This window comes from Ixodes scapularis, unplaced genomic scaffold (genome assembly GCF_016920785.2).
Source record: "Ixodes scapularis isolate PalLabHiFi unplaced genomic scaffold, ASM1692078v2 PGA_scaffold3__209_contigs__length_174095766, whole genome shotgun sequence".
In the NCBI taxonomy this organism is placed as follows: domain Eukaryota; kingdom Metazoa; phylum Arthropoda; class Arachnida; order Ixodida; family Ixodidae; genus Ixodes; species Ixodes scapularis.
This window is the reverse complement of record NW_024609868.1, coordinates 80,783,133-80,810,387: the sequence shown is the minus strand read 5'-3', so window position 1 is coordinate 80,810,387 and position 27,255 is coordinate 80,783,133. Positions and strand designations below refer to the sequence as shown.

Below are 27,255 nucleotides of genomic sequence, written 5' to 3'. Positions count from 1 at the left end.
TATTCCTCAAATGCGATGCTGCCGTTCTTGGACGCTTCCAACAAAGTGGCGCAAAGAGCGCAAAGCGCTGGGCGGCAGGTCAAATAGGGGTCCGACTTTCTCCCCTAAACATAAGTTGAGTGACGCACTAATCTATTTATTATAATCCTCCCGTTCTGCACCAAAGGCCACCCCCCTTCAAGGTCCCTTATCAGCTGTGTTGGTATTACTCATTGCGCACAAATTGACGTTTCCCCAGGAGATTAGACAAAGTGTGGATGTAATTCTAGGGCGTAAGAGAGCAGTGTCGCCCGAATGCCCCGAACCGAGTTGGCCTAGAACAGCAACACAATGGACTTCAGCGTCAAGTCGTTCAAGGGCCTAGCCGCCGAAGCTGCTACAGTGTTCACCAGAGCTGTGCAGGTAATTAAAGCGCACACTTATGCATTCCTTTACTTCATCGCTCTCTCTTTCCATCGGTTAACAAAGGCACAGCTTATTCTGTTGAATTCGTGCGCCCACTGGCCGGTGATGCTTCGATGCTCTTCCACTGTCATTGCACATTGTAGTGGTTTGCATGTGCCCGGCACATGTGCCAAAGGCATTTAATCAGGCACTGCTTATGTTCGCCCGCTTGTAGCATACATTCTTACCTTGAATGTAGAACGAGTTGTCTGGTTTTCTCCCGTTGCTTTTCTGCCTACTATCGTGCGCTGGAAATGACAGACGGAGGCAGCTGGACCGATAGCGATATGCCAACTCAGATGGTTGTTTCCGCCGATACTCGCTCATGAAAACACAGTTTCTAAACATTGAATCTAAATAGCGCCGATTTCATTTTTTTTCGAATAAAGGAACAGCAGTCTTAGGTTCTCCACGATGGCTCTGTTAAATAAATACATCAACTGTCTTTCAGAACACGTCGTTATGTCGTTCACTCCCTCAAAATCAATTCTTCCGAACCGTGCTTCAAATCACGACCTCCGTTATACAGGAAGTTATTCTAGATGTTTTCTTTTTCCCGGCCTCGCAGTCTGAGCCATCGTTGTGTTTTCACACGTCTATGCACACAACACGCCTACGCTGTATGTTTAGTCATGCAGCCCATATATTTCCACTTGGACGGGCTGACTAAGGAAATCGCGAAGTGGACTTTGCGCTCACAGTACACAACCTTTGTTACGGGGTGTGAACAGGGCGTTACTGTCAACAGCTTCCAACGCTGTAGTTCCGAGGCAGCTTCGCCGCCTCCGCTATGAACTTTGGAAAGCTCGCGATGAACATTTCTGGTGCAGTGTCATGGACAAAGCAGGTGACTATATAAATGTGCATTGATAGCATTCTTGCCCATTTAATTTTGTTACTGGTGTACAGTATCACCGTTCAAAGTATTCGTGTTTTTATTTTCCTTGTTATGCTTCTCGAATTTTTAATTCCCCTTCCTCGTCTACAGTAAGTGATTCCACTGAATGTAAGATGCATCCCTTGAAGTCTGACTAGGGTACTTTGGAAATGCTGGCTTGCACATTTGCGTTTAGTGTGATTAGGGTGACCACCTTCCTGCTAGCGAAATGCAGGACATGCTGACTAGGGGGCAGTAAGAGAAGGACAGCATTATGCTGACTGCAACAACAGAAAAACAAACTATTAGAAGAAATTTATCAACATGCACACCAGCCTAACACATTTAGTATCTTGTGCTATACAAAAACATATAGACCTGCAAATTGTGTTGCAGCAGTTAAAATAATTTCCAATCCCAGTGTTATATTTCTTTTTAAATTTTAATGTTACATATTGTTTTAGAAGTGCTTAAGTTGAAAACATAAAAACCGACTGCAGCAGACCCTAATGCATCAAAAGAAAAGAAACAGTAAATCTTTTTCGGCTTATTGTTTCCTGTCAATGCTTACTTTTTCTAACATGCTCCTACACAAATTTAGAACATTGTGTTGTTTTTTCCGACCATTGTAATCTGCAGGTTTTTTTGGTTCGTGTGGCCGTCTTCACTAAGAAAAGATTTTCATACAGCAACCCTTTCGCTCTGACACAGCATGATTTGTAAATAATTACAATAATATATTTTTCAACTTTTGGCAAGCAATTTTTGCTCGCAACATTTTTCCACCAAGTGGAAAGGCACAACTGCGCATGCACGTCGGTTCTCCTGCAGGAATCACAGTCGTTTCCTGCAATGCGTGGATAAAAAAATGGTGTATACCATCGCGATTCACATGATTACCGGCGATCTCCACGCTTCCTCGAGTTGCGTAAAAAATTTCATGGCAGTGTGAAATGCGGGACATTTTGTGAATTTTGTGTTTCTTGCTGGACTCGGGAAACGGGCTTTCAGCACCCTCAGTGCGGGACAGTCCTGCAAGCCGCAGGACGGGTAGTCACCCTAAGTGTGGTCAACTTTGTTGCAACCAGTCGTTACCGCTTACAACAAAAGAGCATTCTGGCATGAACACATCTGACCTGCATATCTATTTTAGGCATAATTCTTTTTACCATAGTGCTTAAAATAATTCTGACAATGTTAGAAGCAAATATTTCTCATGAGTAGGGCATAGATTCAATCTCGCAAATTCTGCAGAAGCTTCAGTCTAGTAGTTGTCATACGCATATTTTGAAGTGTTTTGGGTTATCTGATAGATGGCACCAGTGTACTCCTTCAGTGCAAGCAGTTGTGGTGCAGTCGATCGCACTTAAACATAAATGTCTGAACCAGTCTTAACTGTTTGGGTATGCATATATTATCCAGAAAAACCACACAGGACCTTTATGCGTGAGGTTCGATAAAATATTTGCTTGTGCTGCAAGGTTTTTATAATTTTACTTTATTTTTTTCATTTTGTCTCCTAAAGTACACCGAGGAACGCCTGGGTACATCGGACAAGACTGAGCTGGATGCCCACTTTGAGACGTTGGCACAACGTTCGGACCGAACCAAATTTTGGACTGAAAGGCTGGTTGGCAAGACCGAGGCAGTCCTTCAACCCAATCCAAGTGAGGCAGGATCTGAGCTCAATCACTGTAGACTTGTTTTCTTTGAACAGACCCGGTTCATGTTCTTTGGAGCTTGGGCTATAAAATATCCATAGGCTAGTGATCAAAAATTAGTTATTTTCTGCGCGACTAAGATACACTGCGACACTGTCAACTTTGGTGCTTTTTGCATTTTACTTGGAAAGGGTGTTGGTGTAGCATAAAAGTCTACCGCTTAAATTGGTGTCCCAATTGACCCTCTTAGACCGCACTATAGTAGCTTTGATGACAAACCTATGAAAAGGAGCAAAAGAGAAGAGACCAGTGTCTTTTGTTTGTGCTAACAGTGTCATGCCGTGTGCAGTGTATTTGACTGTTAAATATGAGATGTATGGGCACGCCCAATGTACACATTATGCGTGGTTGATAAGGCAATGCACGTGACTGCGATATAATTTCTAGTCAGGGTGGAAAAATGATATTGAATTCCTCTGTTGGATATTGATATCCAACAGAGGAAAAAACAAAAAGACGAGGTCATGTAACTTGCATCGGGGAATGGTGACTGTCTTGGGAATAACCCTTTTGTTTGCTGCAGCATCATCGCTTTTATCGTTAGGCAGTGGTGATGTCAGTTTTGGCCACCACTCAACTGTTACATTGAGAGTTCAGAGTGCTCGCAATGACTAGATCCAGCTTTCTTTTATTTATTGAAGTGGTAAGAAAGTAGTTTCATGTAACTATAAGGTGTTTTGAATCCTGGTGCTCACTCAAAAATTGGTGCCTGCACGTAGCAATCTAAAATTTTCATCATGAGTCTATTTTAGCCGTAAATTTTACCTATTGAAATTTTAAGCCATAGCTCCGTTTCTGTGAAAATGTGTACAGCACCCTTTACGTGTTCAACAGCAGATGCCCAATGCAAACGACCGAGTAAAGTACGGGTTGTGTTTGTGGCTCCATCTCCCAATAGGCTTAGGAAGCATATGATGGTCCTGCATGCTTTTGTCCAAGTGTCACTGTCTGCTTGTTGTGCCTATCAAGAGGTGGAGCCATAAGTGCAACCTCTGCATCTGTCATTGACCGTGTCAGGGTGGTGTTCTTATTTTTGACTATGTCTTGAAATTTTTTGATGTAAAAACCCCCCAGTAAAATACGCCTTTGATAATAGGGAAATAACTCAGGCAAGCTTCATGGTGAACTAACTGCATAATAAACCCGATACTAGGAAAAAATTAGAAACTGGACGAGCACATAGATTTGTTTCTTGCATTGGTGGCACATACCTACATGGTGGCACATTTTACTGAACCTTTTGAAAGTAAATTTTTTGAGCACATACTAAAAAGAGCATGTTACAATACCTGGATTAACTACATACTGGAGGCATTCACATCAGTGTGAATGCCTTCAGTGTGCGACCCTTTGTGAACCCCTTGTTAAATCTGTGGCACTGATGCCCTACTTGATTGACATTAGGGAGGTTTTGTAGATTGTTCCTGTAACTCCGGTAGCGATACCCGAAACTCCGCCGATGCCTTTGCGCATGTATCGTATTGGCATCAAGCATCGTTATTGGAGGTATTGGAACAAACTACTAAAGCTTTCTTGTGTAAGATCAGCTTGAGGTTCATGTCTGGCACTTGTTTATATTCGATCCTACAAATAAAGTGTCTCAAAGGATAGCCATTCAGAGTGCGTCACCTTTTTGTTTACTTATTTACAAATACTGCAGGCCCCACGCAGGCCCAAGCAGGAGAGATAGCAGACATAATAAATACAATAATCATACTCACTACAAACCACAGGAACACAACACATACATATATAAGTCTGCCTAATACAATTTATCATACTACATAAACAACACTTTGTAACCGGGGTTATACAAATATGTACATAAACAACACTTTGTAACCGGGGTTATACAAATATGTACATAAACAACACTTTGTAACCGGGGTTATACAAATATGTACATAAACAACAAAGCAGTGCCTTAATGCAATTTGTATTGTCTATTGTTTGTTTGTTGGCTTGCTCTTGCTTGTCTTGTTTGCTCTTTTGTATTCAGTGCAAAGTGTTTAAACATGGAGTGGTGAATGCTCTCTGCCCACCTCCCAGAGGTCTATGATAAACCTTCAATCTCAACCCCACTTTGCACATCTCTTGTCTAGTCCTGAATTATCATTTCCTATCCTCAATGACATGGATTGACATTGCAGATGTACGTGTGGAGGACTATCTGTTTGAGAAGCTAGACAAGAAGCGTGACAGGCTAAACAATACTGAGCTGCTGGGACAAGACATGATTGACGCTGGAACCGACTTCGGCCCAGGCACTTCATACGGTACGTTGCCCCTCGGCGTTGTTTATGGCCTGGGAACGGGGACCCTTGGCATGTATGGATCAGCTGGATACAGGTGGTCCTGGATGTCGTAATTGTTTCGTCATTGATTGCATATTTTTGTGCTGTGCATCGAAGGCTAGTGACCTGTTGTAAAGAGATGCGAAAAGTAGAAAGCAGCAAAACGTAACACAACAAGTTAAAAAGCATATAATCTGTATATTCTTTTAATGGAAAGGTACATTGACCTCTATAATGCCAGAACTGAGGTACATACTTTTTAATTAAATGTATCGAAAGCCAACTTGTCCTCTGAGAGACTGATTCTTTTTTTTTTTTTTTTTTTTATGTATGTGAGGCGGTGAAAAATATTTTTTTTACTCAACTTGTCAAATGAGAAAATGTGATAGAACAATGTAAAAAAATCAGAAACAATTGTCTTCTCTTTTTACATTATATTGCTGTGGTTATTAAGATGAACAATGGCAGAAATCCAAAACAGCCATTTTCTCTTTTTACATTATGCTGCTTTGGTTATTCAGGCAATTTGTTCGACGGAATTCTTTTGTAATTTATGCTTCTTGGAACCTTAATAAATCAAGACAATTCACGGAGACATTTTAGTGCATAATCCTCATAAATAGGTCAATTTGAGTGGTCAAAAGTTCTAACACAATTTCTGTGTCCAGTTTCGGAATCGGATGACAAAACCTAAAGAAAAAAGACAGATAAATGAATACTGTAAATGACTTAATTTTCGCTAATTGGGCCGAAGCTGAAATTTTTTAATTATTCGTGGGCTAGAATTTTTACGTATCAGGGTGGTATGTTATGTATTTGCTACCGTAGGGAAACGTTTGCGGGGCCTATTTCTCGAAAATCACCTACGATTTGCAAAATTCGCAAAAATTAGGTTTTTGCGAAAATTAAGTTGTTTACAGTGTTCCAAAGCCCGTTGGCATTTCGAACTGTATTTAAATTGGTTTAGCCTGTACTTGTAACGGCTGTCAATATTGTAATTGCAACATGGTCTATGAAACTGAAAATTAAAAAAGTTAAGTAACAAATTTTAGTTAATATGCCAACTTACTGTGACGGTTATTCTCTCATGTAATATCTGCTGAGTGTACTAAATGTACGGTGAAAACGGCACCTGTGTAACTTGCCCCCTTTTCTTTTACAAAATTATGTTTGGATTTATATTGTACAGCCTGTATATACTGAATGACCATCCGCGTCAATTTTTTCTAGAGGCTAAGGAAATCCACTCTATATATATAAAAAAAATAAAAGTTATAATTGTTATTTTTGACTGATATGCATGCATTTTCAGGTTTTTAAATTTCCATATTATGCTCTAACAACATTGTAGTGCAGCATTAAGAAGCTGATTCATGCAATACCATTTATCTCTATGTATTCATCTATTTGTCTTGCTATGCTGACCTTCATGGTATGTAATCTTGCGCTTGACAGGGAGTGCACTGATCAAGGTTGGCCAGGCCCAGCACAAGCTTGGGCACGCAGAGAGGGAGTTTGGACGGCTCGTTCACACCAACTATGTCCAGCCACTTAGAAGGTTCCTCGAAGGCGACATGAAGACAATTTTGGTGAGCTTGGAGGCTGGCTGGGTGCTGTGATTGGATTGCACGAGGGTAGGGCTTCTTCATGTGGTGTTTGGGAAACTTAATCTTTCCTGAGAATTGGGGAACCTAGTTTCTGTGGGATTGCGGGGAGGTCAGGGTTTTTGTTCCCTGCCACCTCTTCTACAACCTCGAGACCTGGGCACTTGGGAAGTTAAACGGTTCATTGACTTAGCATAAAATACCAAGCATCCGCCCAATCCCTACTAAGCACCACCCACAAATTTCGCAACATTTATGCATGATTATGCACAGTACATACATATAGGTAAACTTGATGACCTAATTAGTGCCCATTACCCAATTTTCACAATTATCTTTGTATTTTGAGTGGACGCTTGCTCGGTATTTTACGGTAGCTGAAATCCACAGAAGACTGAGCCAAGTGTTTTAAAACTATTTTTATGTCGAAGAATCCCTGCCCATCTTGACAGCTTAGCTAAACAAATAAAACGTTTATAATTCTCTGTAATGCCGAACCGGAGCGCAGTTCTTGAGGAGGAGGAGGGGAGAGTATTCCCCTCCTCCCCTTCTGTACCCTTCCATCCTCCTCTCCAGCTCCCCTCCCATTTAGAGGAAAATTTTTGCTAAATTTCCTGCCAAGTTTAGCGGGGAAAATTTCTCGCTAAATTAAGCGGGGATATTTTCCCGCTAAATCGCCGTGCGACGTCAAACGTGGCGTCACATGTGATGTCATTATGAAAACGTCCCGCTAGCAAAAAATTTTCTGCCGAATTTAGCGAAAAATTTTCCCGCCAAATTTCATGGGAAAATTTTAGCCTCGTGACGTCGCACATCAATTTCACGTGGGACGTGACGTGACGTGACGTGAACATTCACATGTAACGTCATCATAGGAAACGTCCCGCTACATTTAGCGGAAAAATTTTCTCTCCAAATTTGTCGGGAAAATTTTACTCTCGTGACATCACGTGTGACGTCATTATGGGAAACTTCCTATAATGCCGACACCTACGCCTATGCCACTCAACCCGGAAACGGGCGCCTAAGAGCTGCTCTCTAAAAGAAGTTCAGAAGCTTGTGAGCTTTAATAACGATGGTTAGTAATATACCATACTTGTGGTATATGCTCCCATACTTTTGACCACATTTCCACAGAGAATTGTCCCCGAGTATAGAGAGAAATGTGAGGATGTTTACTTAAAGGGGAACTCCACCGATTTTGTGGTAGACTTCGATTTGGCTGGAAATTTGCAGACCGCGTCAATAACCCTTTCTCAAATGATAACCAAAATATTTTAAGAAAAGAAAAATTTTCCGTGAAGTTATTGAATTTTCAAGTTACGCCGGCCGCGAGGGTTCCAGGAGGCGACTCTCTACTGGCAACAATGAAAAATCCCTACTTTTCCCTACCCGCGTACGTCACGAATGTGCAGGCAGACGAGCGACTTGGGCAGCCGCAGCCCGCGAAGTGGCTTTCTGGACGCCAGCGATCGAGATAATTTTTTCCGCAGCTTCAACGTTGAAAGTTCCTTTGCAATGGGTAGCAATATGTGCTCCGCGATAGATTGTAGAAACATTGCTGGGAGAAAGCTTCTTTTTTTTACCCTTGTTTTCGTGGGAGGAAAAAAAATAAAGCGTTCCCCGGCAGCAATGGAGGCCAGCCGCGTCAAGGTGCTTTTGCGCGAGCTGTGTGCCGAGAAAACTAGTGTCACGTGAAACATTTTCACTTTTGCTCGGAATACTTTATAGCTGCGTGCTGCGAGTTGAGTTTCCTTCAGCAGCTGGAACAGCTTCAAGAGCGGCAAGCGCAAACTCAAGCCGGCTGTGACCATTACGACACCCGTCTAAAGAAGGGCGCTAATAATTATAATGCAATTAAATGCAAAGGTGCAAGCGAGCTGGACAAGAATGACGAAAATAGTCCCTGGAGAAGGGGAACAAGAGGAACAAAGGACAAACACAAATCTCCAAACACAGCTAGGTGACTGGTGAGCGACCGAAAAAATCCGCCTGGTTTGAGTATCGAACCCGGGACCTCTCCACTACAGGTGGAGCGCTCTACCAACTGAGCTAACCAGGGGTTAGACGTCAGTAGAGCAAACGGGTTTTATCAGACGCCACCAGTCTAACAACAACAAGGGTGAAGCTTACGATTTAAGGTTATAATTATATTGCATTTAAATGCAAAGGTGCAAGCAAGCTGGACAAGAATTTTTTTATTTGTTTTTTATTTTCGTCATTCTTGTCCAGCTCGCTTGCACCTTTGCATTTAATTGTATTATAATTATAACCTTAAATAGCAAGCTTCGCCCTTGTTGGTGTTAGACTGGTGGCGTCTGATAAAACCCGTTTGCTCTACTGACGTCTAACCCCTGGTTAGCTCAGTTGGTAGAGCGCTCCACCTGTAGAGTAGAGGTCCCGGGTTCGATACCCGGACCAGGCAGATTTTTTCGGTCGCTCACCAGTCACCTAGCTGTGTTTGGAGATTTGTGTTTGTCCGTTGTCCCTCTTGTTCCCCTTCTCCAGGGATTATTTTTGTCGGCGCTAATAATATTGAGAAATATAGTACACAATCTAGCACTATAGTAGACATTGTGCACAGTCACATTTGTTGTTCACAATTGGTTCAGTGATTTTTTTAAATTTTTTTATTTGTTTTTTTTTTATAAACACTATATTTGTTTCGGACGTCGAATCTAGCTCGGGCTACTCTCGGAGTTCCACTCGCGCGGCCGATATGTTGAAGACGAGAAGTGAATCGTCTAAACAAAGTTCAAGGCTGAATTTAGACATGACTTTCGACATATTGCTATTCCTATCTGCTATTACAGAGGTTTATGGAGCAGGTGTTGAGCTCCATTAAAATACGATAGAGCCTTGCCTGGTTTGTTAAATGGTTGGCATGCAATATTCTTTGCAGGAAAAGTTGTGTAAACGTCTTTAATTTATTCTATTGCGGGGAAATTTCATATAGGGCTGAAAATATGTTTTTTAGCCATGAAACTTTTAGTGTTGTTGAGGGGAGGCATTCAGATTTACAGCTGATAAAAACTGTGCTAAACCAACTTAATTTTAAAAAAAATCTTATATAGAATTACCCTTTTCCCAAGTGCTCTCGTGGATGGGTGTTTGAACGCGTTGCATTCTACTCAAAAAGTAAAAAGAAATAATACGGGTACATATTTTTAGCAAATTTTGTTAACTTATTTTTAATTAAAAGATTTATGATGTTTTTCTTTATCTTACGCACAAATATTCTTTATTTTGAGATGAACAGTGTATTTGTGTATTTTATACGCATTCCAAACCAGTCCCATGACCCGCATTCAACACTTCTACAATACCCTCAGGGGAGCAGATATTGATGTTTTTAACCCAAATTTCGTAGCTTTCAAGACTGTTGTAACTAACCTGTGAACATTTTGTTGTGCATCATTACCAAGGCGTCAAACTGTTCATGAGCACAGAAAATAAACAAATGAATGAATGAATGAATTCCATTGCACCTTGATGTTTGGCTTGGTGGTTGCGAAGTTCTTTTAATCGTCATTTTAACACAATCTTCATGACCAGTAACCTGCCATCTGATATACACGAAACGCAGTTCAGTCCATTCTATACATTTCATTGTTTACGAGAATCACGGTCTACATGTCTTAGGTCCCAGCCCAGCACGAACATGTTCATTGGTTTGGATGGCGAGCAATGTACGCGCCACCCGCACGAACGCTGAAAATGGCATCGACCAGAAGCGCTTTTCAGAAATGGTCTACAGATATTTTGCTACATTACTTAAGCATCAAGGAGCATATTCATGCCACATGAGTAGTTACACGTGCTGACGCCTGCAACAGCAACTTTTCAAAAGGAGATCTAAAACAAATGGCAGGTTCCTTCAGGTCATACGAGCGTGTGGGGCATCTGTACCCACGTTCCGAGCATTTTCCGCGGTGCTTCGGCGATTCGTCAGAAAATATATTGCGTGACTCTTCGACCTTTCTTTGCCAGCCATCTTCTGATAAAAGGAGAACGGGTTTACTGGCGATATTACGAAACTAGCGAGCCGTGCAGCTTGAGCGTAGCGAGTTGCAAAAACGTTTTTTCGAAAATTCCAATTGCTTCCGTTTTTCTTTTATATTTTTTACTTTCTTATAGTTGGGCATGTAGGCCAAGGCCATACTTTGTGCAAATATAGATAATTATCAGCTTCAAACAGCACGAACGGCCAGTTTATTTTGCTGTTAGACGCGAGAAAGGCGGGCGCGAGCGTACCCGATTGCCGGCCGCGCGCCTCGCTGCACACAAGTGACGTCACGCTTGGGCGGCGGGGAAAACTGGGGAAAAACTAGGGAGAACGATGTTTCGGTTTCGGCAGCAAACAAAATATCACTTTTTTAATTAACTAGAGTAAATCTGGGAGAACGACATAGCATTTCGGAATCAGGAAGCCATCCGCATTCAGATTATGCCTTTGGATTAGGTAGCTCAAAATGTCGGCGGAGTTCCCCTTTAAGGTCTTGTTTTAATGCATGACTTTGCTTTGGTTAAGTGGTGCTGAAACTTAAAAAACTTTGTAATTGTGTTAGTAGAGACGATGGAAAGAAATTCGGTGCTTCAGAAGCTTCTGGGTTTGTAGAAACACAGTTTGAAACTTTGTGTACTGGGCTACTTCTCACATTGATGCAGCGTTTTGAGCCATACAATTCCACCACAATGACTGACCTCTAGTGTTCTCTCAATCAGTACAGACAATAAACACTAATTTTTGAAGTTTTATGTTGGCAGCAGGTTGCGTGTTTCGTGGCCGGTCTTTCAAGATGACTGAAGTTCCAAGTGTTTATAAAAATGAAAACCCCTGCTCTCAATCTTTGTCTGGCTTCTGGTTCATGATGCGGTTTTGCTCTTGGTGCAAGTCAGCTTCAATTTCCCATGAGCTGACTGCTGCTTCTAGTATAGATTTTTACCCTTTCAGTCATTGTGACTGGGACCAATAAAAAGAATTCAAAGTGAAGATTGTTTTAGAAACAGATGTCAGTGATAACTCAAACTAACTGTGATGTGATTGCTGTGCCATTTGCATCAAACTATGCCAAAGTGCTTACTCCACTACATTTTTCCGAAACGTGAGAAATTTGTGCCAACATTGCACCGAAAGTTACTTCAGTTTTGTATTGAAATTACCTTAGGCTCATCTTAGACCCCACCACATTGACAGATTCTTACAGCAGGCTTGTGCAAAGTTTTAAAACTTTCTAATATTTTTTTAGAATAACATCTTCGATTTCACATGTGTATGAAATACTGACGGTACTCGGAAGATTCGCAATACTTAGGTATCATTGTTTGTGGTTTATTTGGGCGGGTTAATTGGCTTCGTTTAGGGCATTTTTCAGAGCGCACTTGTACACTGCAGTGAAGTGGCACATGCGGAGTAGACATTGCATTTCTGCATGTCTTCTTTTGCCGGAGCACTCCTGTGTGCAGAGAAAATAACACTCCAAAGCGGGGTGATGCTCATGCCCGTGTCAAGTATTTAAAAAAAAAAAAAAGTTTGTGTATCCTGATGGGACAACTTTACTTTCCAGGCAAAATTTTCAAAATAAAAGCGCAGCTATGTATGGTAGTGTGTGACATCCTTACATGCCGTGTGCATCACTAGTCTTTTTTTTTTTTTTTTCAAATTAAGGAAGGAGCCTTTCTTTAAACCTTGAACAAAGCATCATTTCTTTACTCAGAATCGTTCTATTCTACCTATTTTATATACTTTTGATATCACACCGCAATTACCTTAAGCAATCTCAGAAGTGGAAAGGTGAATGGTCATTTTTTTATATTTGTATTTTATATACTTTTGATATCACACCTAAACAGTGTTGGGTAAAGTACATCTAAAAGGTACTTCAAGTAAAGTACAAAGTAAATTAGACGTGATGTACTTTAGGTAGAGTATCAAGTACACTGGGTGCAATGTACTTTAAGTAAAGTACTATAAATACAATGTACTTTCAAAATAAAGTAGAAATATTTTAACGCAATCATTTATGATGCCCTTTCATACCCCTATAAAGTGATTTTTTAACTGGTACGTATTGCCCAGGGGTAATCGGGGTGCATAACCTATTTTCAGAAACAGTGGCGAATATTTGATAAAGTCAAGGAGCCACAGAGTAGTTATTTTCAGCAATAGAGCCATATTCAGAAGTCCCTCTTCTGAATCTGGTGCCCCTTGCACTGGATTGTTGCACCTAAGGGGGTTAAATGTACTAGGAGAGAGCATGACATCAGCCCCGTAGCTTCCGCAAGCAATCCTCTCATAGAGGAGTGTCCTCTCCTTAATAAAAAAAAAAACAGTCAGTGTGCAAGCTAGCCCGTGATAATTAATCGTAATGCGACACCTGAAAAAATTAAGGAACTTTCAAATAGAAGGAAATGACAAAAGAGAATGTCTCAAAACATTATGACGTTCTCCTCTGTTGTCTTTTATTAAGATGGCAGTTTGGGCCAGCTGATTCATGATCGAAGATAGGAGCCGAAAAAAACAAGTACAAGAAGTAACGTAAACACTGGCGCCAGTGTTTACGTCTCTTCTTGTCCTCGTTTTTTTCGGCGCTTATTTCAATGTTGTCTTTTACTTCGACTTGAAAATTTTATTTTTCCGCACCACAGTCTCAGGTGCTACATTACGATTAATTTTGCTCTCCTAATCTATTAAACCTCCTCGCTTGCGCTGACCGACCGAGAAGTAGCGAGAGTCCAAAAAGCTACGGGAAAGCCACCCCCAGAACAAACGGAGCGATGCGTCATCTGCTCACGTTTCTGATGAGAGTAGAATATCCCTCCCAGTATTTCTTTGGAAATGACAAAGCATCATTTCGTGATACAAATTTAACAGAACCTAATTTGTGGAATGTACTTTGAAGTTGGGAATTGTACTTTCCTAGAAAAGTACCAGAAAAAATACTTTAAGTAAAGTACAAGTACATATTCAGAGAATGTACTTCAAGTAAAGTTTAAGTTTACTAAACCTCCTTGAAGTAGTACTTTAAGTACAATGTGCTTAAAGTACTTCCCAACACTGCTCCTAAAATAAGCATTCTCAGAAGTGGGAAGGTAAATGGGCTTTTTTTTTCCATTCCACTTCCTGGAAGTGTAACATATTGTTGCCATTCTTTCGTAGGGCATTGTTGAGATTTACGATTTTGTCATTATTTTTTCTGTATACTTTATATTCAAAAGAGCAGTGATTAGCTCTTACCTTAGACACCATACAGGTGGCTGGCAATATAGGAAAATAAATAAATACAAAATACTCATTAATCTTCCCATAGTATTATGGTGGAATGCAGAAGAATTAAATATATGCTTGTGCTCCAAAAGTTCTTTTTCCTGCTTCAAAATTTATTTTTACCAGGTCTGAAAGGGGCTTCAAAATTACACGAGCCAATCACATCGCTGAACTAACAAGAATATGGATAAGTGACTGATCACTAAAAGTGTCTCATTAAAGTACCATACATACACTGTGCAGAGGGAACACCAGATCGCAATTCCTTCTCTTGTCCGTAAAATAAGAACTGTACCTTTTCTACTTAGACATGAGGAAGATACATAGACACGTGACAACGAAGACGTTGTCACGTGTCACGTGTCTCGTTGTCACGTGATACGTGACAACAAAGAAGAAGTCTTCGTTGTCCGTCCCCCCTTTCTATGTATCTTCTTCATGTCTAATTACCGTTACCAACACGCTCGTTTTGTATTTAACCTTTTCTACACTTATTGATATTTTCCAATGATTATTAATAGAAAGTGACCAAAATAATATTTAGCACTTGCTAGTTTGAATATCTCTATGTGCCAAAGGTTGGAAGCCATATAAATTTTTGCAGCAAGCAGGTTACTTGAAATTTGTTCTTTTTGTTGTGCATTTTAGAAAGAGCGTCGGCTGTTGGAACACAAGAGACTGGACCTGGACGCTGCCAAAAACAGGCTACGAAAGGCAAAATCTGTTGATCCTCAAGTGAGAATTTCTACTGTTGCTTAGAGGTGCACTGCAGAGAATTTGTGTTTTGTTATAAATAACTACATGTTTGCAAATGCAATATGCTGAGATTTCCCAGCTTTACTTAATAACAAGGCACACAGAGAGATTAGCTGACAAAACTTTTGCCAACCGCAAGATAAATTAAAAAAAAAAAGAAAAAAAAAAAGAAGGGGGGACATTTCGTTACATATTGGGGTGGGCATCTCCAGTGGGAATGCTTATAGTGAGATTTTTGTTTGCATCTCTCCAGTGCACCTTTAAAGCAGTAAAATGCTTTGGAAAGAAATGGACATTGTGTATATCGCTTGTGTTTTCTGTTTTTCCTGCTGCTTACTGGCCTCTAAACTCTCTCCTGAGATTATTGAGAAGGAAATACAACAGGTGATGGTTTTCCACCTTTCTCTTGCTCTCGTGTGTCTTTTGCTCTTGTGTGTCTTGTGCTTCTGGTTGCTCTTTGTGGTTTCTCTGAGGGCAATTGTATAACTTTTCCTTAGACATTTTTCAGGGTGATTCTCCTTAGAAATCCATTCCTCTCATCCTTTTTCATCTTTGAATGTACTAGGCCTTACAAGATAAAAACAAAAAGCTGAAGAGCTTTCAACAAAAATGTATTAATTTTTATGACCTCTCACTCCATTGGGTATTATTGTATAATAGTACATTCAGCTCGAAATAAAAAAAAATGTACAGGATGTTGCAGTGTGTTGAGCATTAGGATTACCAATGTGCATGATCAGGAGCAGGGTAAAAGGACAATTTGTTGTGTCGTTCATGGTGCCAGGTCTGTTTCTAAGCTATCAATAAAACAGTGTTATGTTGCAGATAGTTTCATGAATAAATGCTTAGGGGACAGAATGCTTAAAAATGCTCCTCACAAGGTAAGACCAACCACTGAAATAAACCTTCAAGGAAAATGTCTACTTGCTCACTGAAGCTGCAACTTTACGACGGTTGAAATGTTTTTGTCTCGTCATATTGTTCCTATATTCTAAAATTATTTGCTTTGGCTATTAACTATCCGTGCTGATGTGCAGTATGAAATAGACTGATGTCACCAAGCGAACTGTGCAGGCGCGCGCCTTCCGGAAGTGGTGCCGGCCGCCATGCTACTTGTAGTCATCCCTTTCCATTTTTCCGGCTACATAAGGCTGCGCGTACATCATCATAGATTATTGTTTGGGACGCCTCGGTATCAGCTTGATTTTCCTGCATGTCTGTACTTCATAAGACTGCGTTGTTTATGATGCCTTAGTTTGTCAGCAAGCGCAGAAAAGCAGTTCCAGTCGTCTTATCGCTTTAAAATCGCTATGTCGTCTGCTTCTTCGTCTTCGTGAATTCGTGAGCCCACTGCCGTTCACGCGGCGGTCCCACTGCGGCCGCGGGAGAAAACGACGACGCCACTACTTGAGCATTCCGGCTGCTCGGACGTCTCAATTAACTTGGAAACAACCGAACACCTAGTGCAATGGCCAAGAAAATTCGAGAAACCATTGGCCTGGTGTAGCACCGCAGAACAGCATCAACTGTGTTGGTGAAAAACTGAGCTTGGTAGTTCTCAGTCTTGTGCATAACGTTTAATCAACAATGAAGTAAGAGCAGCTAAATGGACTTTCTCGGTGAGCGATAGTTTTCTAAAATTGTTTTATTCTGGTTGACAGCCTCTGCGACAACGTATACAGATGAACTGCGGGAGAAGCGTGTACGCAAAGAAGAAATGATCTACAGAAAGGCCTTGCCTGACGCGCCGTAACTATTGCCATCTGTCAAAAAGGAGCAACCATGCCAGATACCTGAAAGCTTGGGGTGATGATTTTTCATGTACAGTTTCTATTCAGTTTTATTTTTTTTTCGCAAGCTCCGAACGCTAACAGTCGCCCGACGGGGGGAGCTTTTTTTTGCGCAGTAACGTCAGCCTAATAGACCATCACAAAATGGATGAGGTTTGTTTGTTACATTTTTATCGGTAAGGGTTGCACTTCTGAATTGCATTAAGATGTGTTTCCACGTTTGTATGAGAAAAAATGAAGTGTATTATTTCAAGTGATACATATTCAGGAATCGCTGCTCTTTTTTTAGTTATTGTCCTGATCTTTTGAAGCACAGTTGTGATTGAAACATGGCGTCGCAGTAACAGTTATAACCACCAAAATGCATAGAGCAAAAAGTGTATTAAAAACTGCCTCTGCAAAGCATTGCGGAGGTCCTTTTTGAGATAGACCAACAGATAGGCCGCTATGGAGTGAATGCTCGGAGAGATTCCAGCGTACGGAATACTTCGGCACGCTCTATGTCTCGTGCCCTGTAACCTTACACATCTTAGCTGACGTGCAAAAGGGTGGATATAAATTATGAAGCAAATCGCAAAACAAATCGTAAAAGGCTATTTTTCCTGCCGCTCTGTCCGGCTCTGTTTACCTTTCTTTGCCATGCTTCTTTCTTTCGGGAAGATATATCTGAGGCCTTTTCGCCTTATGCTGTTACTATAGCTCTGTGGTATACAACAAATGAAACCACCTATCGAAAACCACGAGTAAACACCCGGCTAAAAGTCTCATGCTAACCCGAAAATTTTCAAACGCCGGGCGTACAATGCGCATTGATGTGGCCGGAAAACTGGGGAGAACTACAGGTACCAGAATGCACCGCGGCAGCGGTGGCATTGTGCAACTCTTGGTGAGATCGGTCTATTGATTTGGGCCCAAAAAAGCTTTATATATGCTTTAATTAGTTCCTTCATTCTACATTTTTCTGTTACCTTTCAGGCTGAGAAAGATATGCGCACCTCTCAGTCCGACTTTGACAGACAGGCTGAGATCACTAGGCTGCTTCTGGAAGGCATCTCAAGCACTCATGTGAGTTTCATGTAGGAGTAGTCTCGACATTGTTTTTCTCAAGTTGCTTAGTTGTTTGTCATGGGGTGTTGTGTGTCTCATATGTCAGACACTTGGTGAACCAAAATTCTTCTTTACTGAGTGGTTAAAATGGAGAAACAGACAAGCTTTGTGCTGTTCACTCGGACTTTGTTGTAAAAATATAATTTGGTGCTCAAATGCAGCGGATGGAAGTATTAAAGAGGCCATGAAACAAATTTTGGGTTGGGATGAATGATTTTAAATTGGGACTTTACTAATCGCATATCGTTTAGTTGGCCAAAAGAAAGAGGCTAGAAAGTCAGAAGCCAGCTTTTCGGTACAAACATTTGAAAATATAGCAGACTATTTTGTACCTTCTTGCCTTCGAAAGCTCTCTGCCTTTTCACTACGATACATCCGCGGTTCCAAAATCGCGTCACCGGCGCCAAACTGACGTCAGCAGAGCCCAGCTCATGCATTTGACACGAGAACTGCGTCACTCGGACGCATGCGCTCGTCAACAATCAATCCGTCGACAAATATTTGGATTCGCGTTCATGGCCAATGAGTGCCCTGACGGAACTTATTGTCACTGGGGAATGACAAGTTCTATGGTGTGCATAAAAAGCACGGTGGAAGCTAGGAGTCATCGCACCAGTGCCGAAGGAATGTCACGACCACGTGATTTCGCAATTCGCATTTGAGTTGAGGATTAAAGCTAAGGAGGAAGCAGTAGGAAAATCGTTTCATCACCCCTCTAAGGTGAACATGACTAAGTTAGATCTTATTTAGCCGAAAGGGACTATAAAGTGGTAACTGGCAACTGGATACTAAACTATCTTTTTTTCTTTCATGAGACCGCTGCATTTCAGACGTCATTGTGACTTCCCCGTGATACCTTTAGTGCTGCTAGTCGCTAATGGCTTTATAAATTGTTTTCTTTTTTTTTCCTTTTAAGGTACTATATTTAATGTGCACATCTCCTGTTACAGCTTTAGTGAGCCCAGCCAAATTAATTGTTAATTGCTAAGAAATTGCTTAGCTTTTGTTGGCTACTTTCATAGAGGTGCCTCTCTGAGTAGCACCGAGTTTCATGTGCATGTGTGTACAGTATTTATATACTGTAAACAACTTATTTTTTGCGGGCTGAATATTTCGCGATATAGGTCAAAGCTGAAATTTTGGAAAATTTCGCGGATTCTATTTTTCGCAACCCGGTGGGATCTCAGTATAGATTTCGATATCTCTAACATTTTACTGGAATTGTTCGCGGGACCTATTTCTTGTGAATTGTAGGCGATTCGCATAAATTGGGTCCTCGCAAAAATTAAGTCGTTTACAGTACACAAAAATGACACCGATACAATTATCTTGTAGAATATCACCTTATTTATTAATCACTGCCCCAATACGCATTAAAAAAACCTAAAATCTTTTTTGCCCGAAGAAACAAACTATCAACTTTTAGGTCTGGCAACAATGTACCTATGCCAAATCTTTAGAAAAGTTTATCACCAATTCGGCATTACCAAATCATAAGGTTCAGCGCTGAATTTTCAATCTGGCAAAAGTTTGGCACATCACTAGTTATAATAGTCAGTTTCTAGTTCAGATACGATTAAATGGGTACAACGATTGAAGTTCGGGTTTTCTCTTTATCGTTAAAAGTGGATTGCACTGTAGCAGTTAGTCGGAGAAAAACAAAGTTCAATATGAGTAAAATGCGTAATGCATCCTACTTTGCAACATAAAATTTTGTTCTGATACCTAGCTATATGGAGCATGTGATATGTGGAACATGTTATTCCCTTTCATAATTTTTTTCACAGATACCATTTAAACTTGAGTTAAACTTCATAGACAGAAGGGGTTCTCATGCTGCATTGGAACATTGGTAGCATGGTGAGGAAATATGTGGCATTTTTTTGTAACAAACACAGATTTTTCTAGAAAAAGCCGTAAAAGCTACACAAATGTGATCTGTGCAAGTGAGTTATACGGCTAGACGGACATTACGTTCATGAGAGAATGCAACGGCACATGTTTATATTGAAGAAATGGAGGCAATCAATGTTGAAGGCCAGTCCAGTTTTTTTTAAATCCTGGATCGATCACACGGTTGCAATCATTGTCATACTTGGTTCTGGAAATCTGTTGATACCGAAACCAAATGTGCAATGCCCGCCGGAAGCACGACCCTTGTTTGACGCCAGTGGGTCACATATTTTTCAGTGATACCGCGCAGCAAATCAAAACAACTTGTCTTGGCCGACAAGGTGACTTATTGCTTCATTCACCAGTCACGGAGCACCGACTGCAATCAGCTCCGGCGTGCTGTGATGCAAACAAAAAGCGACGCAAATTTCATTATTGACACATGACACTCAAGCATCAAATAAGGATTGTCCCTTCTGCGGGCATAGGTGTAGACTACGGGGGGGCATCGGGGCTCGTGCCCCCCCCTGGTGAGATCCATGGGGGGGCAGAGCCCCCCTCCCCCGCCCTGGGCCATGATCTTTACCGAGACGCTGTTTACGTGCCATGTGACGAGCTTCTACTAGTGGCATGTAAACAAAATAATGCACACAGCGACGGACACATGGCGATATACATACGCTGTAAAATGTACCCCCTAAAATAAACTACTGATAATTGCCGGTGTAAAAAAAATTGCGTAGAAAAGCACCCCCCCCCAATAACTTCTCAGCCTGCCCCCCCCCCCCCCCCCCCGGGAAAATGGAAAGTCTGCGCCGCTGCCTGCGGGCATCGCATGCTTGGTTTCGGTATCAACAGATTTCCAGAACAAAATTTGACAATGAATAAGTCTAATTACATGATCGATCCAAGATTTTTAAAAACTGTGCTGGTCTTCAATGTTGAATGCCTCTATTTCTTCAATATAAACATATAGCCTTAAAACTTTTAATGAAAAAGTAATTTGTAAATTTTTGTTAATTAGTTCTCTTTTAGTTGCATTCTCTCTTGAACATAGTGTCCACCCGTTCGTATAACTCACCTGCACAAACTGCAATTTGTGTAGCTTTTGTAATTTTTTTTTTATTATTTGTATTTAATAAATAAAATACCTGTAGATGATGTGATGATAATTTTAAAATATTGGCCTGTTCCCAAATCAGTAACATTGAAAGTATGTGGCAAAAAGTCGGAGGACGCTTACGCTTAGCCTTTAAGGGTGGAACGTGTTATTGAATCCTCGGCCTGCTTGTGGTGCATCGCCTCTGCACGCCTAGCCTTCGTCTCCGCCTTCACTGCTTCAGCCTTGCGTTGCTGACCCCATCGCCGAGCAGGAGCAGACGTAGATGCAGCATCCGCACTTGTAGAAGACAATGACTCTGAAGAGCATCCTGCATGGGTAGACCGCACCGCATTCATCGCAAACATGTTCTCTCCCCGGTGGCCTAGAGCTGGCCCCGCGGCCACCTCTAGCCCATAGATTGAGTTATGACCGTAGATACACTATTGCAGAAAGTGGTTTAGTGTCCCTTTAAATGGCAGTTGCAATTTAAAGTTATATTGTTTATGCTGATTTGGTTGTGCTCTTTTTCCACATGCACACATGCATTTTGCAGGTAAACCATCTACGCTGCCTGAGTGACTTTGTAGAAGCCCAGATGTCATATTATGCTCAGTGCCAACAGTACATGGCAGATCTGCAGAAGGAGCTGGCAAGGTGTGTGCTGCTTTCGGTATTCACTCAGTGTTACTTCTAATGAAAAAACAAAATCTGAATTCATTTTATTGTGAAACCAAGCTGGGCACCATGTTGTACTGGATTAAAGATTCCCTGTCTTTCATTCAGCCCTTTCTTTCTTCTGATTTCTGAAAGATTCTAACATTAAACAATTCTAACAAAATATTACATACAATTATAAAATAATTGCAGTCTGTTCCCTCGGTTGTTGAGCAGGTTTGAAGTTCATGGGAGAGCAACACTGATTTAACGAAATTACATTGGCTCCAAGATTTTGGCAAGACCCTCTATGACATCAGAATCAACACCACATTCTCTGAGCTTCGAACCACCTCCAACACATTAGGTGATGATTGTTTCCAGGGGCATTATCTCTAAAAAAAAAAAAGAGATAAAGTACTGGCCTCTTGGGTGCTGTGCTTTTTATTTTTATTTTGTTTTTATCTGTGGGTGCTGTGCTTTTTATTTTTATTTTGTTTTTATCTGTGGGTGTTGTGCTTTTTATTTTTATTTTGTGCTGCGTTTGTCAGAATTAGCCTATTATGACTTCAAGAGCACTGTTGTCACATTTTTCACTAGCTTTTTCATACGCGATTTTAGATGATTGGGCTGGCTAAACTGGGCTATTTAAGTTGTTTATAACCGCTGGGCAAACAGATTTCCCAATCGTGCTTCTTTCTTTGTATATTTGATCTGTAAGGATAATGAACATGCTTCTTTTTTGTTCTTTTTGGAACAGTGGAAGACAATGATAACCAGGCTCGCAAGATCTATAAAGTATGTTTGGTGACCGTAGGCTTGTGCAACTAGAACACAGCTCTGAGCCGCGTTCCCATGCCTGCGTCGACAGAACCGACATTTAGACTTTCTTTCTGCAATTTTACCGCACCCATCCACATCTGCACAAAACGAGCCACAGAATGCACAACCTATAGCTCAATCTTGCCAAGAAGAAACATTCTGCTCGTAGTAGTAATCCCACGGGTCTTGAACCCTGTCTTCCCTAAGGTTTGCTGTGCTTTTCAAGTGCCTTTCCTTACCAGTCGTCTGTGGCCTCTCTCCCTGCGTGCAGCATGTCGATAGCTGTGGGCACGGGCGGCAGTGGAGGCAGCGGCGTGTTTCAAGGGGTCTTCTCGTCCCCGACCGCAAGCGCGGGCAGCCCTTCCAACGACATCGACCCTCTTGCCAACAGCAACCAGAAGAGAGCGCGCGTCCTCTATGACTACGATGCCCACGACAACTCTGAGCTATCCCTCATGGCTGACGAGGTGGCTGATCTGCTCGCTCGCTAAACACAATGACATTATACCAGGTTTGATCGAGAAAATATAGCACATTTTTTCGGCTCGCATAAATAAACTCAGCATTGCAGGAAGCTGAGACTTTGTGGGAATGGGACGCTGGCAGTGGAGATAAAGTGTGAAATTTTGAGCATGTGACGTTAACAAAATCAAGACACACAAAAAAGAGAACAAAAAATTTGTGCCCACATTGCGCATCCGCCCATTCCACATTAACCGCCCACTCCCAAATTCGTAAGATCTGAGAAGATATGCACAGCACATTGATATGTAAAATTCATGACCCAACAAGCGCCCATCCCCCATTTTTTCGAGATTATCTCTAAATTTTGAGTGGGCGCTTGCCCGGTATTTTACGGTAAGCCTAATCAATATTCATCAAACAGAAGCTTAAAATTCTGGGCGTCTGCAGCATTTATTTCAGCAAAGAAACTTGCGAGTACTTTCTTACTGACAAGTTTCTTGGCTGAAACATATGCTACAGATGCCCACTATCTCGAATTTTAGTTTGACAAATATTAGGCTTAGATGGACATGGGCTCAAAGAGAAATCTTGTATTTTCTTTAATATCTTGATTCAATTAATGTCATGTCCTCAAAATTTTGCTTTTGATCACCACTGCTAGCATCACATTCTAAGTTTCAGCTTGCTAAGATGCTTAGGTAAATTATGCGAGCCAAAAAACTTTCATTTTTTCGATCGAACCTGGTACGTTCAACTTGTACGAATGACTGCACTGGAAACAGTATTTCACTAAGCACTACTTTATGCTGACAGTTGTTATATGTGAGGTTTTGCAGTAGAGCCCCGGGTGTGTTTCATATAGGTTGGTGATGGTATGTGACACCAAGGTGTCGCACAACGTCGTGCTGTCGCATCATGTCACCATGTCGCCAGGTGTCGCACGAAGTCACGTCATGTGACCTTAAGGTGTTGCATGACGTCACAATGTTGCGCGACCTCAAGGTGTTTCATGACATCGCGTCACACCGTGACGTCACAGTGTCACATGACAATGTGCTGCTCAACGAGGAAAATTTCCGCCTGCTGAATTTAGCGGGGAAATTTCTCCACTCAATTTAACAGGAAAACGCCCTTGTGCATTGTGACTGTGCGTAGTCTGCATGCAGTCGCCTCGGTGGTTCGGAGGCAAAGCGCCGGCCTATGGATCCCCAGGTGGCGGGTTAGAATCCCGGCCGAGGTGCCCGTAATCTGACGGCGGCTTATCGTGGAAAAGACACTGTGTAACCGAGCTTTCAGTTGCACGTCAAAAAAGATCCCCAGGTGTTCCAAATTAATCCTCAGCCCTCTGCTGGGACGTGCCAGATGCTTTTCATTGGTTTGGCACGTAAAACCCTCAAATTTGATCAGTCTGCATGCAGCAGTGTGCAGTGCCTCGGCTGTCGCTGCAATTCGCTTGTGGGACACGGAAAGCATCTGGGAATTTTTCAGATTAGAGATTTCTGGAAAGGGAACACTTAGGAGCCAGCTTATGTTGTGATCATGTCGATTGCTTACTCTCGTTCAAGTTGTAAAATTAAATTGAAATGTGAGCAATTGTTTTCTATATACATAGTTTTTTTCAGCTGTGGCTACGTGTTTCGAAGCCTTTCTGTTTTTCTTTTGTTGTTTTTTTAACCTTAAAAACCAACGAGCAAACACCAGTTTAATGTTTGATGTTTCTGTTAAGTTTTTTTTATTTTTTAGGTTTATGGTGGGATAATATTTAATTTGTCAAGCGTCGGATGAACGAGACAGGAGAGAACTGATATTTGTTGTTTGCTGAATGTCTATAAAGGCTACATTTAAAATTTAGGTGCACATTTAGAATCATAAGTAGTGTTTATATCTACAGCCAAGTACTTAAAAATTCTGAGTGGTTTTTACAAGCTGGATTTTATGTTATTGAAAAAAGCTTACTAAGTGCTGAATTTTGAAGTATATTCTTTTTAGACAAAAAGAACTATCATTTTCTTGGATCATTATATTCACTGTTAACTAGCCGACACTGCAACTCCAAAAATATTGTCCCTTAAAAATGGTTTATGGGATTCCAGTGTGCCTGAGCAGTACTTGTAAAAAGCACCTTTTTTGTTGACATTATTTTCTTTTGTAACTGCTTCTTTCCATTCCTTTGCTTTCCACAGTAGTAATATGATCTGAAGTTATTTGTCAGATGTTATCTGCATAGCCTAGCCCGTTTATACCTTATCTTGCTCTCCATCGTTTCAGGTCATCATCATTTCACAGACAGACAGTCTGGATCCCGACTGGATGATTGGGGAGAGGGGTTTGCAGAAAGGAAAAGTCCCAATCGCATACCTGGAGATTCTCAACTGAGTACATAAAGCTCGCTGTTCCAGAAACATTTTTGGGTGTATACTTGACTAGGCAGCAGTTGATTAACGCAGTGTCTTATAGCATCAGAAACTGTACCGTTTTAGCTTTTTGGGACGTCAAGGCTTCTATGCAAAGGAATGTCAGCAGCTGTTTATCCTATTGCCTGGCACTAGGTAGGTTATGCTTGAAGGTGTATTCATAAATTATAGTGATCTAGGCTGTGCCAATCAATAAACTTAAATTAAAAAAAAAAAAAACAAAAAAAAAAACAGGTTGAATCGGAAAAAAAAAAAAAGATACAATCATGATCACAAGTTTTAAACCGTGATAATGTATGTACTAATACTGTGCTAAATATCCATGGTGCTTTGCTTCCCCCTCCCCCACCCCCTGGTAGTACATAGTGTTTGTGATTTGTGTGTTCATATCTGTATACTACATACAATCTGCTTGTTTTTAATTCAAACAGATTTTGTTAAGGGAAGTGACCATGACGGGAATGCTGTCTCCACCGTATGCTTATCAAGCTCGGCGGGCATGAATTGGAACGATATCTGTCCTGATCAATGGACCAATCAACTAAACTCTGTTGATTAACTTTTTAATGACTAGTGCTATTATTGGTCATGTTGCAGTTGTAGTTTTGAAGGCAATCACCATTGGAAGTATGAAACCTTTTGTAAGGAGGCGTCAGGCTTCAAGATATTCGTCTATCAGTTTTCAAATCTTTCATGACAGATTTCAAAACTGGCCACAGAAAGAGCACCGGAGGTCCTGCCCACAACGATTCGTAGGAGGGTGATATAGTCGCTTCAGGCACGTTGTTGTCATCCGGGCAGCGCGTCCTTGGTAGATGAGCCGAGGTAACGACAATGTACCCAAAGTGAGTACGTAATAATTCTACGCATCATCGTGAACAGAGCTTCTGGCACTTCTGTGCCTGTTTTGGAATCGGGCAACAAAAATGAGAAAACTGCTCGATGAATACCTTGTAGCCCATTACCATTTTGCAAGTTGTTTAAACTGATCTAGCCTCTTATCATTATGCCATTAGAATCGAAATTGAAGCGTGACCCATAGAGCCATTAATTAAAAGCTAATTAACAGAAAACCTGCGGCGGCCGTTATCCGCTATGATGTCCGCTGAACCCAATAAGCGCAGTGAAGATGGGATCCATGTGTCACCTGTTTCTTCTTAAGAAGTCTGTTTGAATTAAAAACAAACACCCTGTACACAGACACACATCAAAGGAAGCCTCCCATCTTTTCGAGGTCTCTTGGAGTACAGTCTAGTTCTAATAGAGCTTAAACCAACTGTCATGTCACTCATGACTTGCATCTAAATGCTCTTTACAAGTACTTAGTTTTTAGCAACTTATCACAGGCTCATGCATTGCCAACACTAACCAGCAGCAGGGCAGCTTATGAACTTCGAATTATCATCTGCCTATTGCATTGTTCACCCATTTTGTGTACTTACAACGATTTGCTTCAGGCAAACCATGTACTATATATTTCATTCTCCATATTGATATTGTTAGATAAGTTGGGGGATGCTATGGTAATGAATTGGGGATGGGAACTTATACAAATTTAGGTAGCGAAAACACAAAAAAATGTTGACTTTGAACAGTGTCAGTTTTGCAGTTCATGCACATTGCAGCAGCTGTACTTACCTATCTCTGCACTGCTGACAAGAGCATAAGATTCAGTATAAAATTGACCTAGTTAGTGAAAAAAATTACAAGATGCAGTTAGCAGGATGTCATTATTTATCAGGCCCACTCAAAACAGTTGATAGTGCTATCTTTAATCTCGGTCAAGAGTTGTTCATTCAGATAATTATTCATAGTTTACAAGAATAATGTGCCGCTTACTGTTTCCCAACTACAAGACATTTCTGTCATGGTATGTTGTGTAGGAAATTGGAAAGTTTTCCACATTCCAATGGCTGGTTCAGCAAAAGCCCAACCTAGCCAAACTCTTTCTGTTAAGCCCAGTGTATGGGCTCCAAAGCTTTTCATCTATTAAAGCTTTGCATGTACTGTCACAGGTATTAAAAACTATTTTTCTTGGCTTGGAA

The 27,255-nt window shown here is 41.1% G+C and overlaps 1 protein-coding gene and 1 non-coding gene across 3 annotated transcripts; both read left to right on the top strand.

The window, feature by feature from the left end:
• Window positions 1-57: 57 nt before the first annotated feature.
• Window positions 58-27,255, top strand: LOC8025333 (endophilin-B1). Of its 2 annotated transcripts, none has more exons than XM_029986222.3 (9): window positions 58-402; window positions 2,847-2,988; window positions 5,193-5,318; window positions 6,792-6,925; window positions 14,856-14,921; window positions 17,729-17,818; window positions 21,409-21,509; window positions 22,603-22,798; window positions 25,065-27,255. In XM_029986222.3, the coding sequence occupies exons 1-9, from the start codon at window positions 331-333 to the stop codon at window positions 25,170-25,172; spliced, it is 1,035 nt and encodes a 344-aa protein (XP_029842082.2). In that variant the 5' UTR covers window positions 58-330; the 3' UTR covers window positions 25,173-27,255. The 2 variants fall into 2 exon arrangements, with proteins under 2 accessions (XP_029842082.2, XP_029842081.2); XM_029986221.3 differs by having other exon boundaries at window positions 14,856-14,942.
• On the top strand, window positions 9,293-9,365 carry Trnar-ucu. The gene has a single exon. It is a non-coding gene; the product is annotated as a tRNA-Tyr (tRNA).

Bases quoted from the DNA above. Each gene is read 5' to 3' on its own strand.
- LOC8025333 (XM_029986221.3), top strand. From the start codon at position 331: ATGGACTTCAGCGTCAAGTCGTTCAAGGGCCTAGCCGCCGAAGCTGCT. The intron at 5,319-6,791 runs GTACGTTGCCCC...TGCGCTTGACAG, and splicing joins CGGCCCAGGCACTTCATACG to GGAGTGCACTGATCAAGGTT. The intron at 17,819-21,408 runs GTGAGTTTCATG...TGCATTTTGCAG, and splicing joins AAGGCATCTCAAGCACTCAT to GTAAACCATCTACGCTGCCT.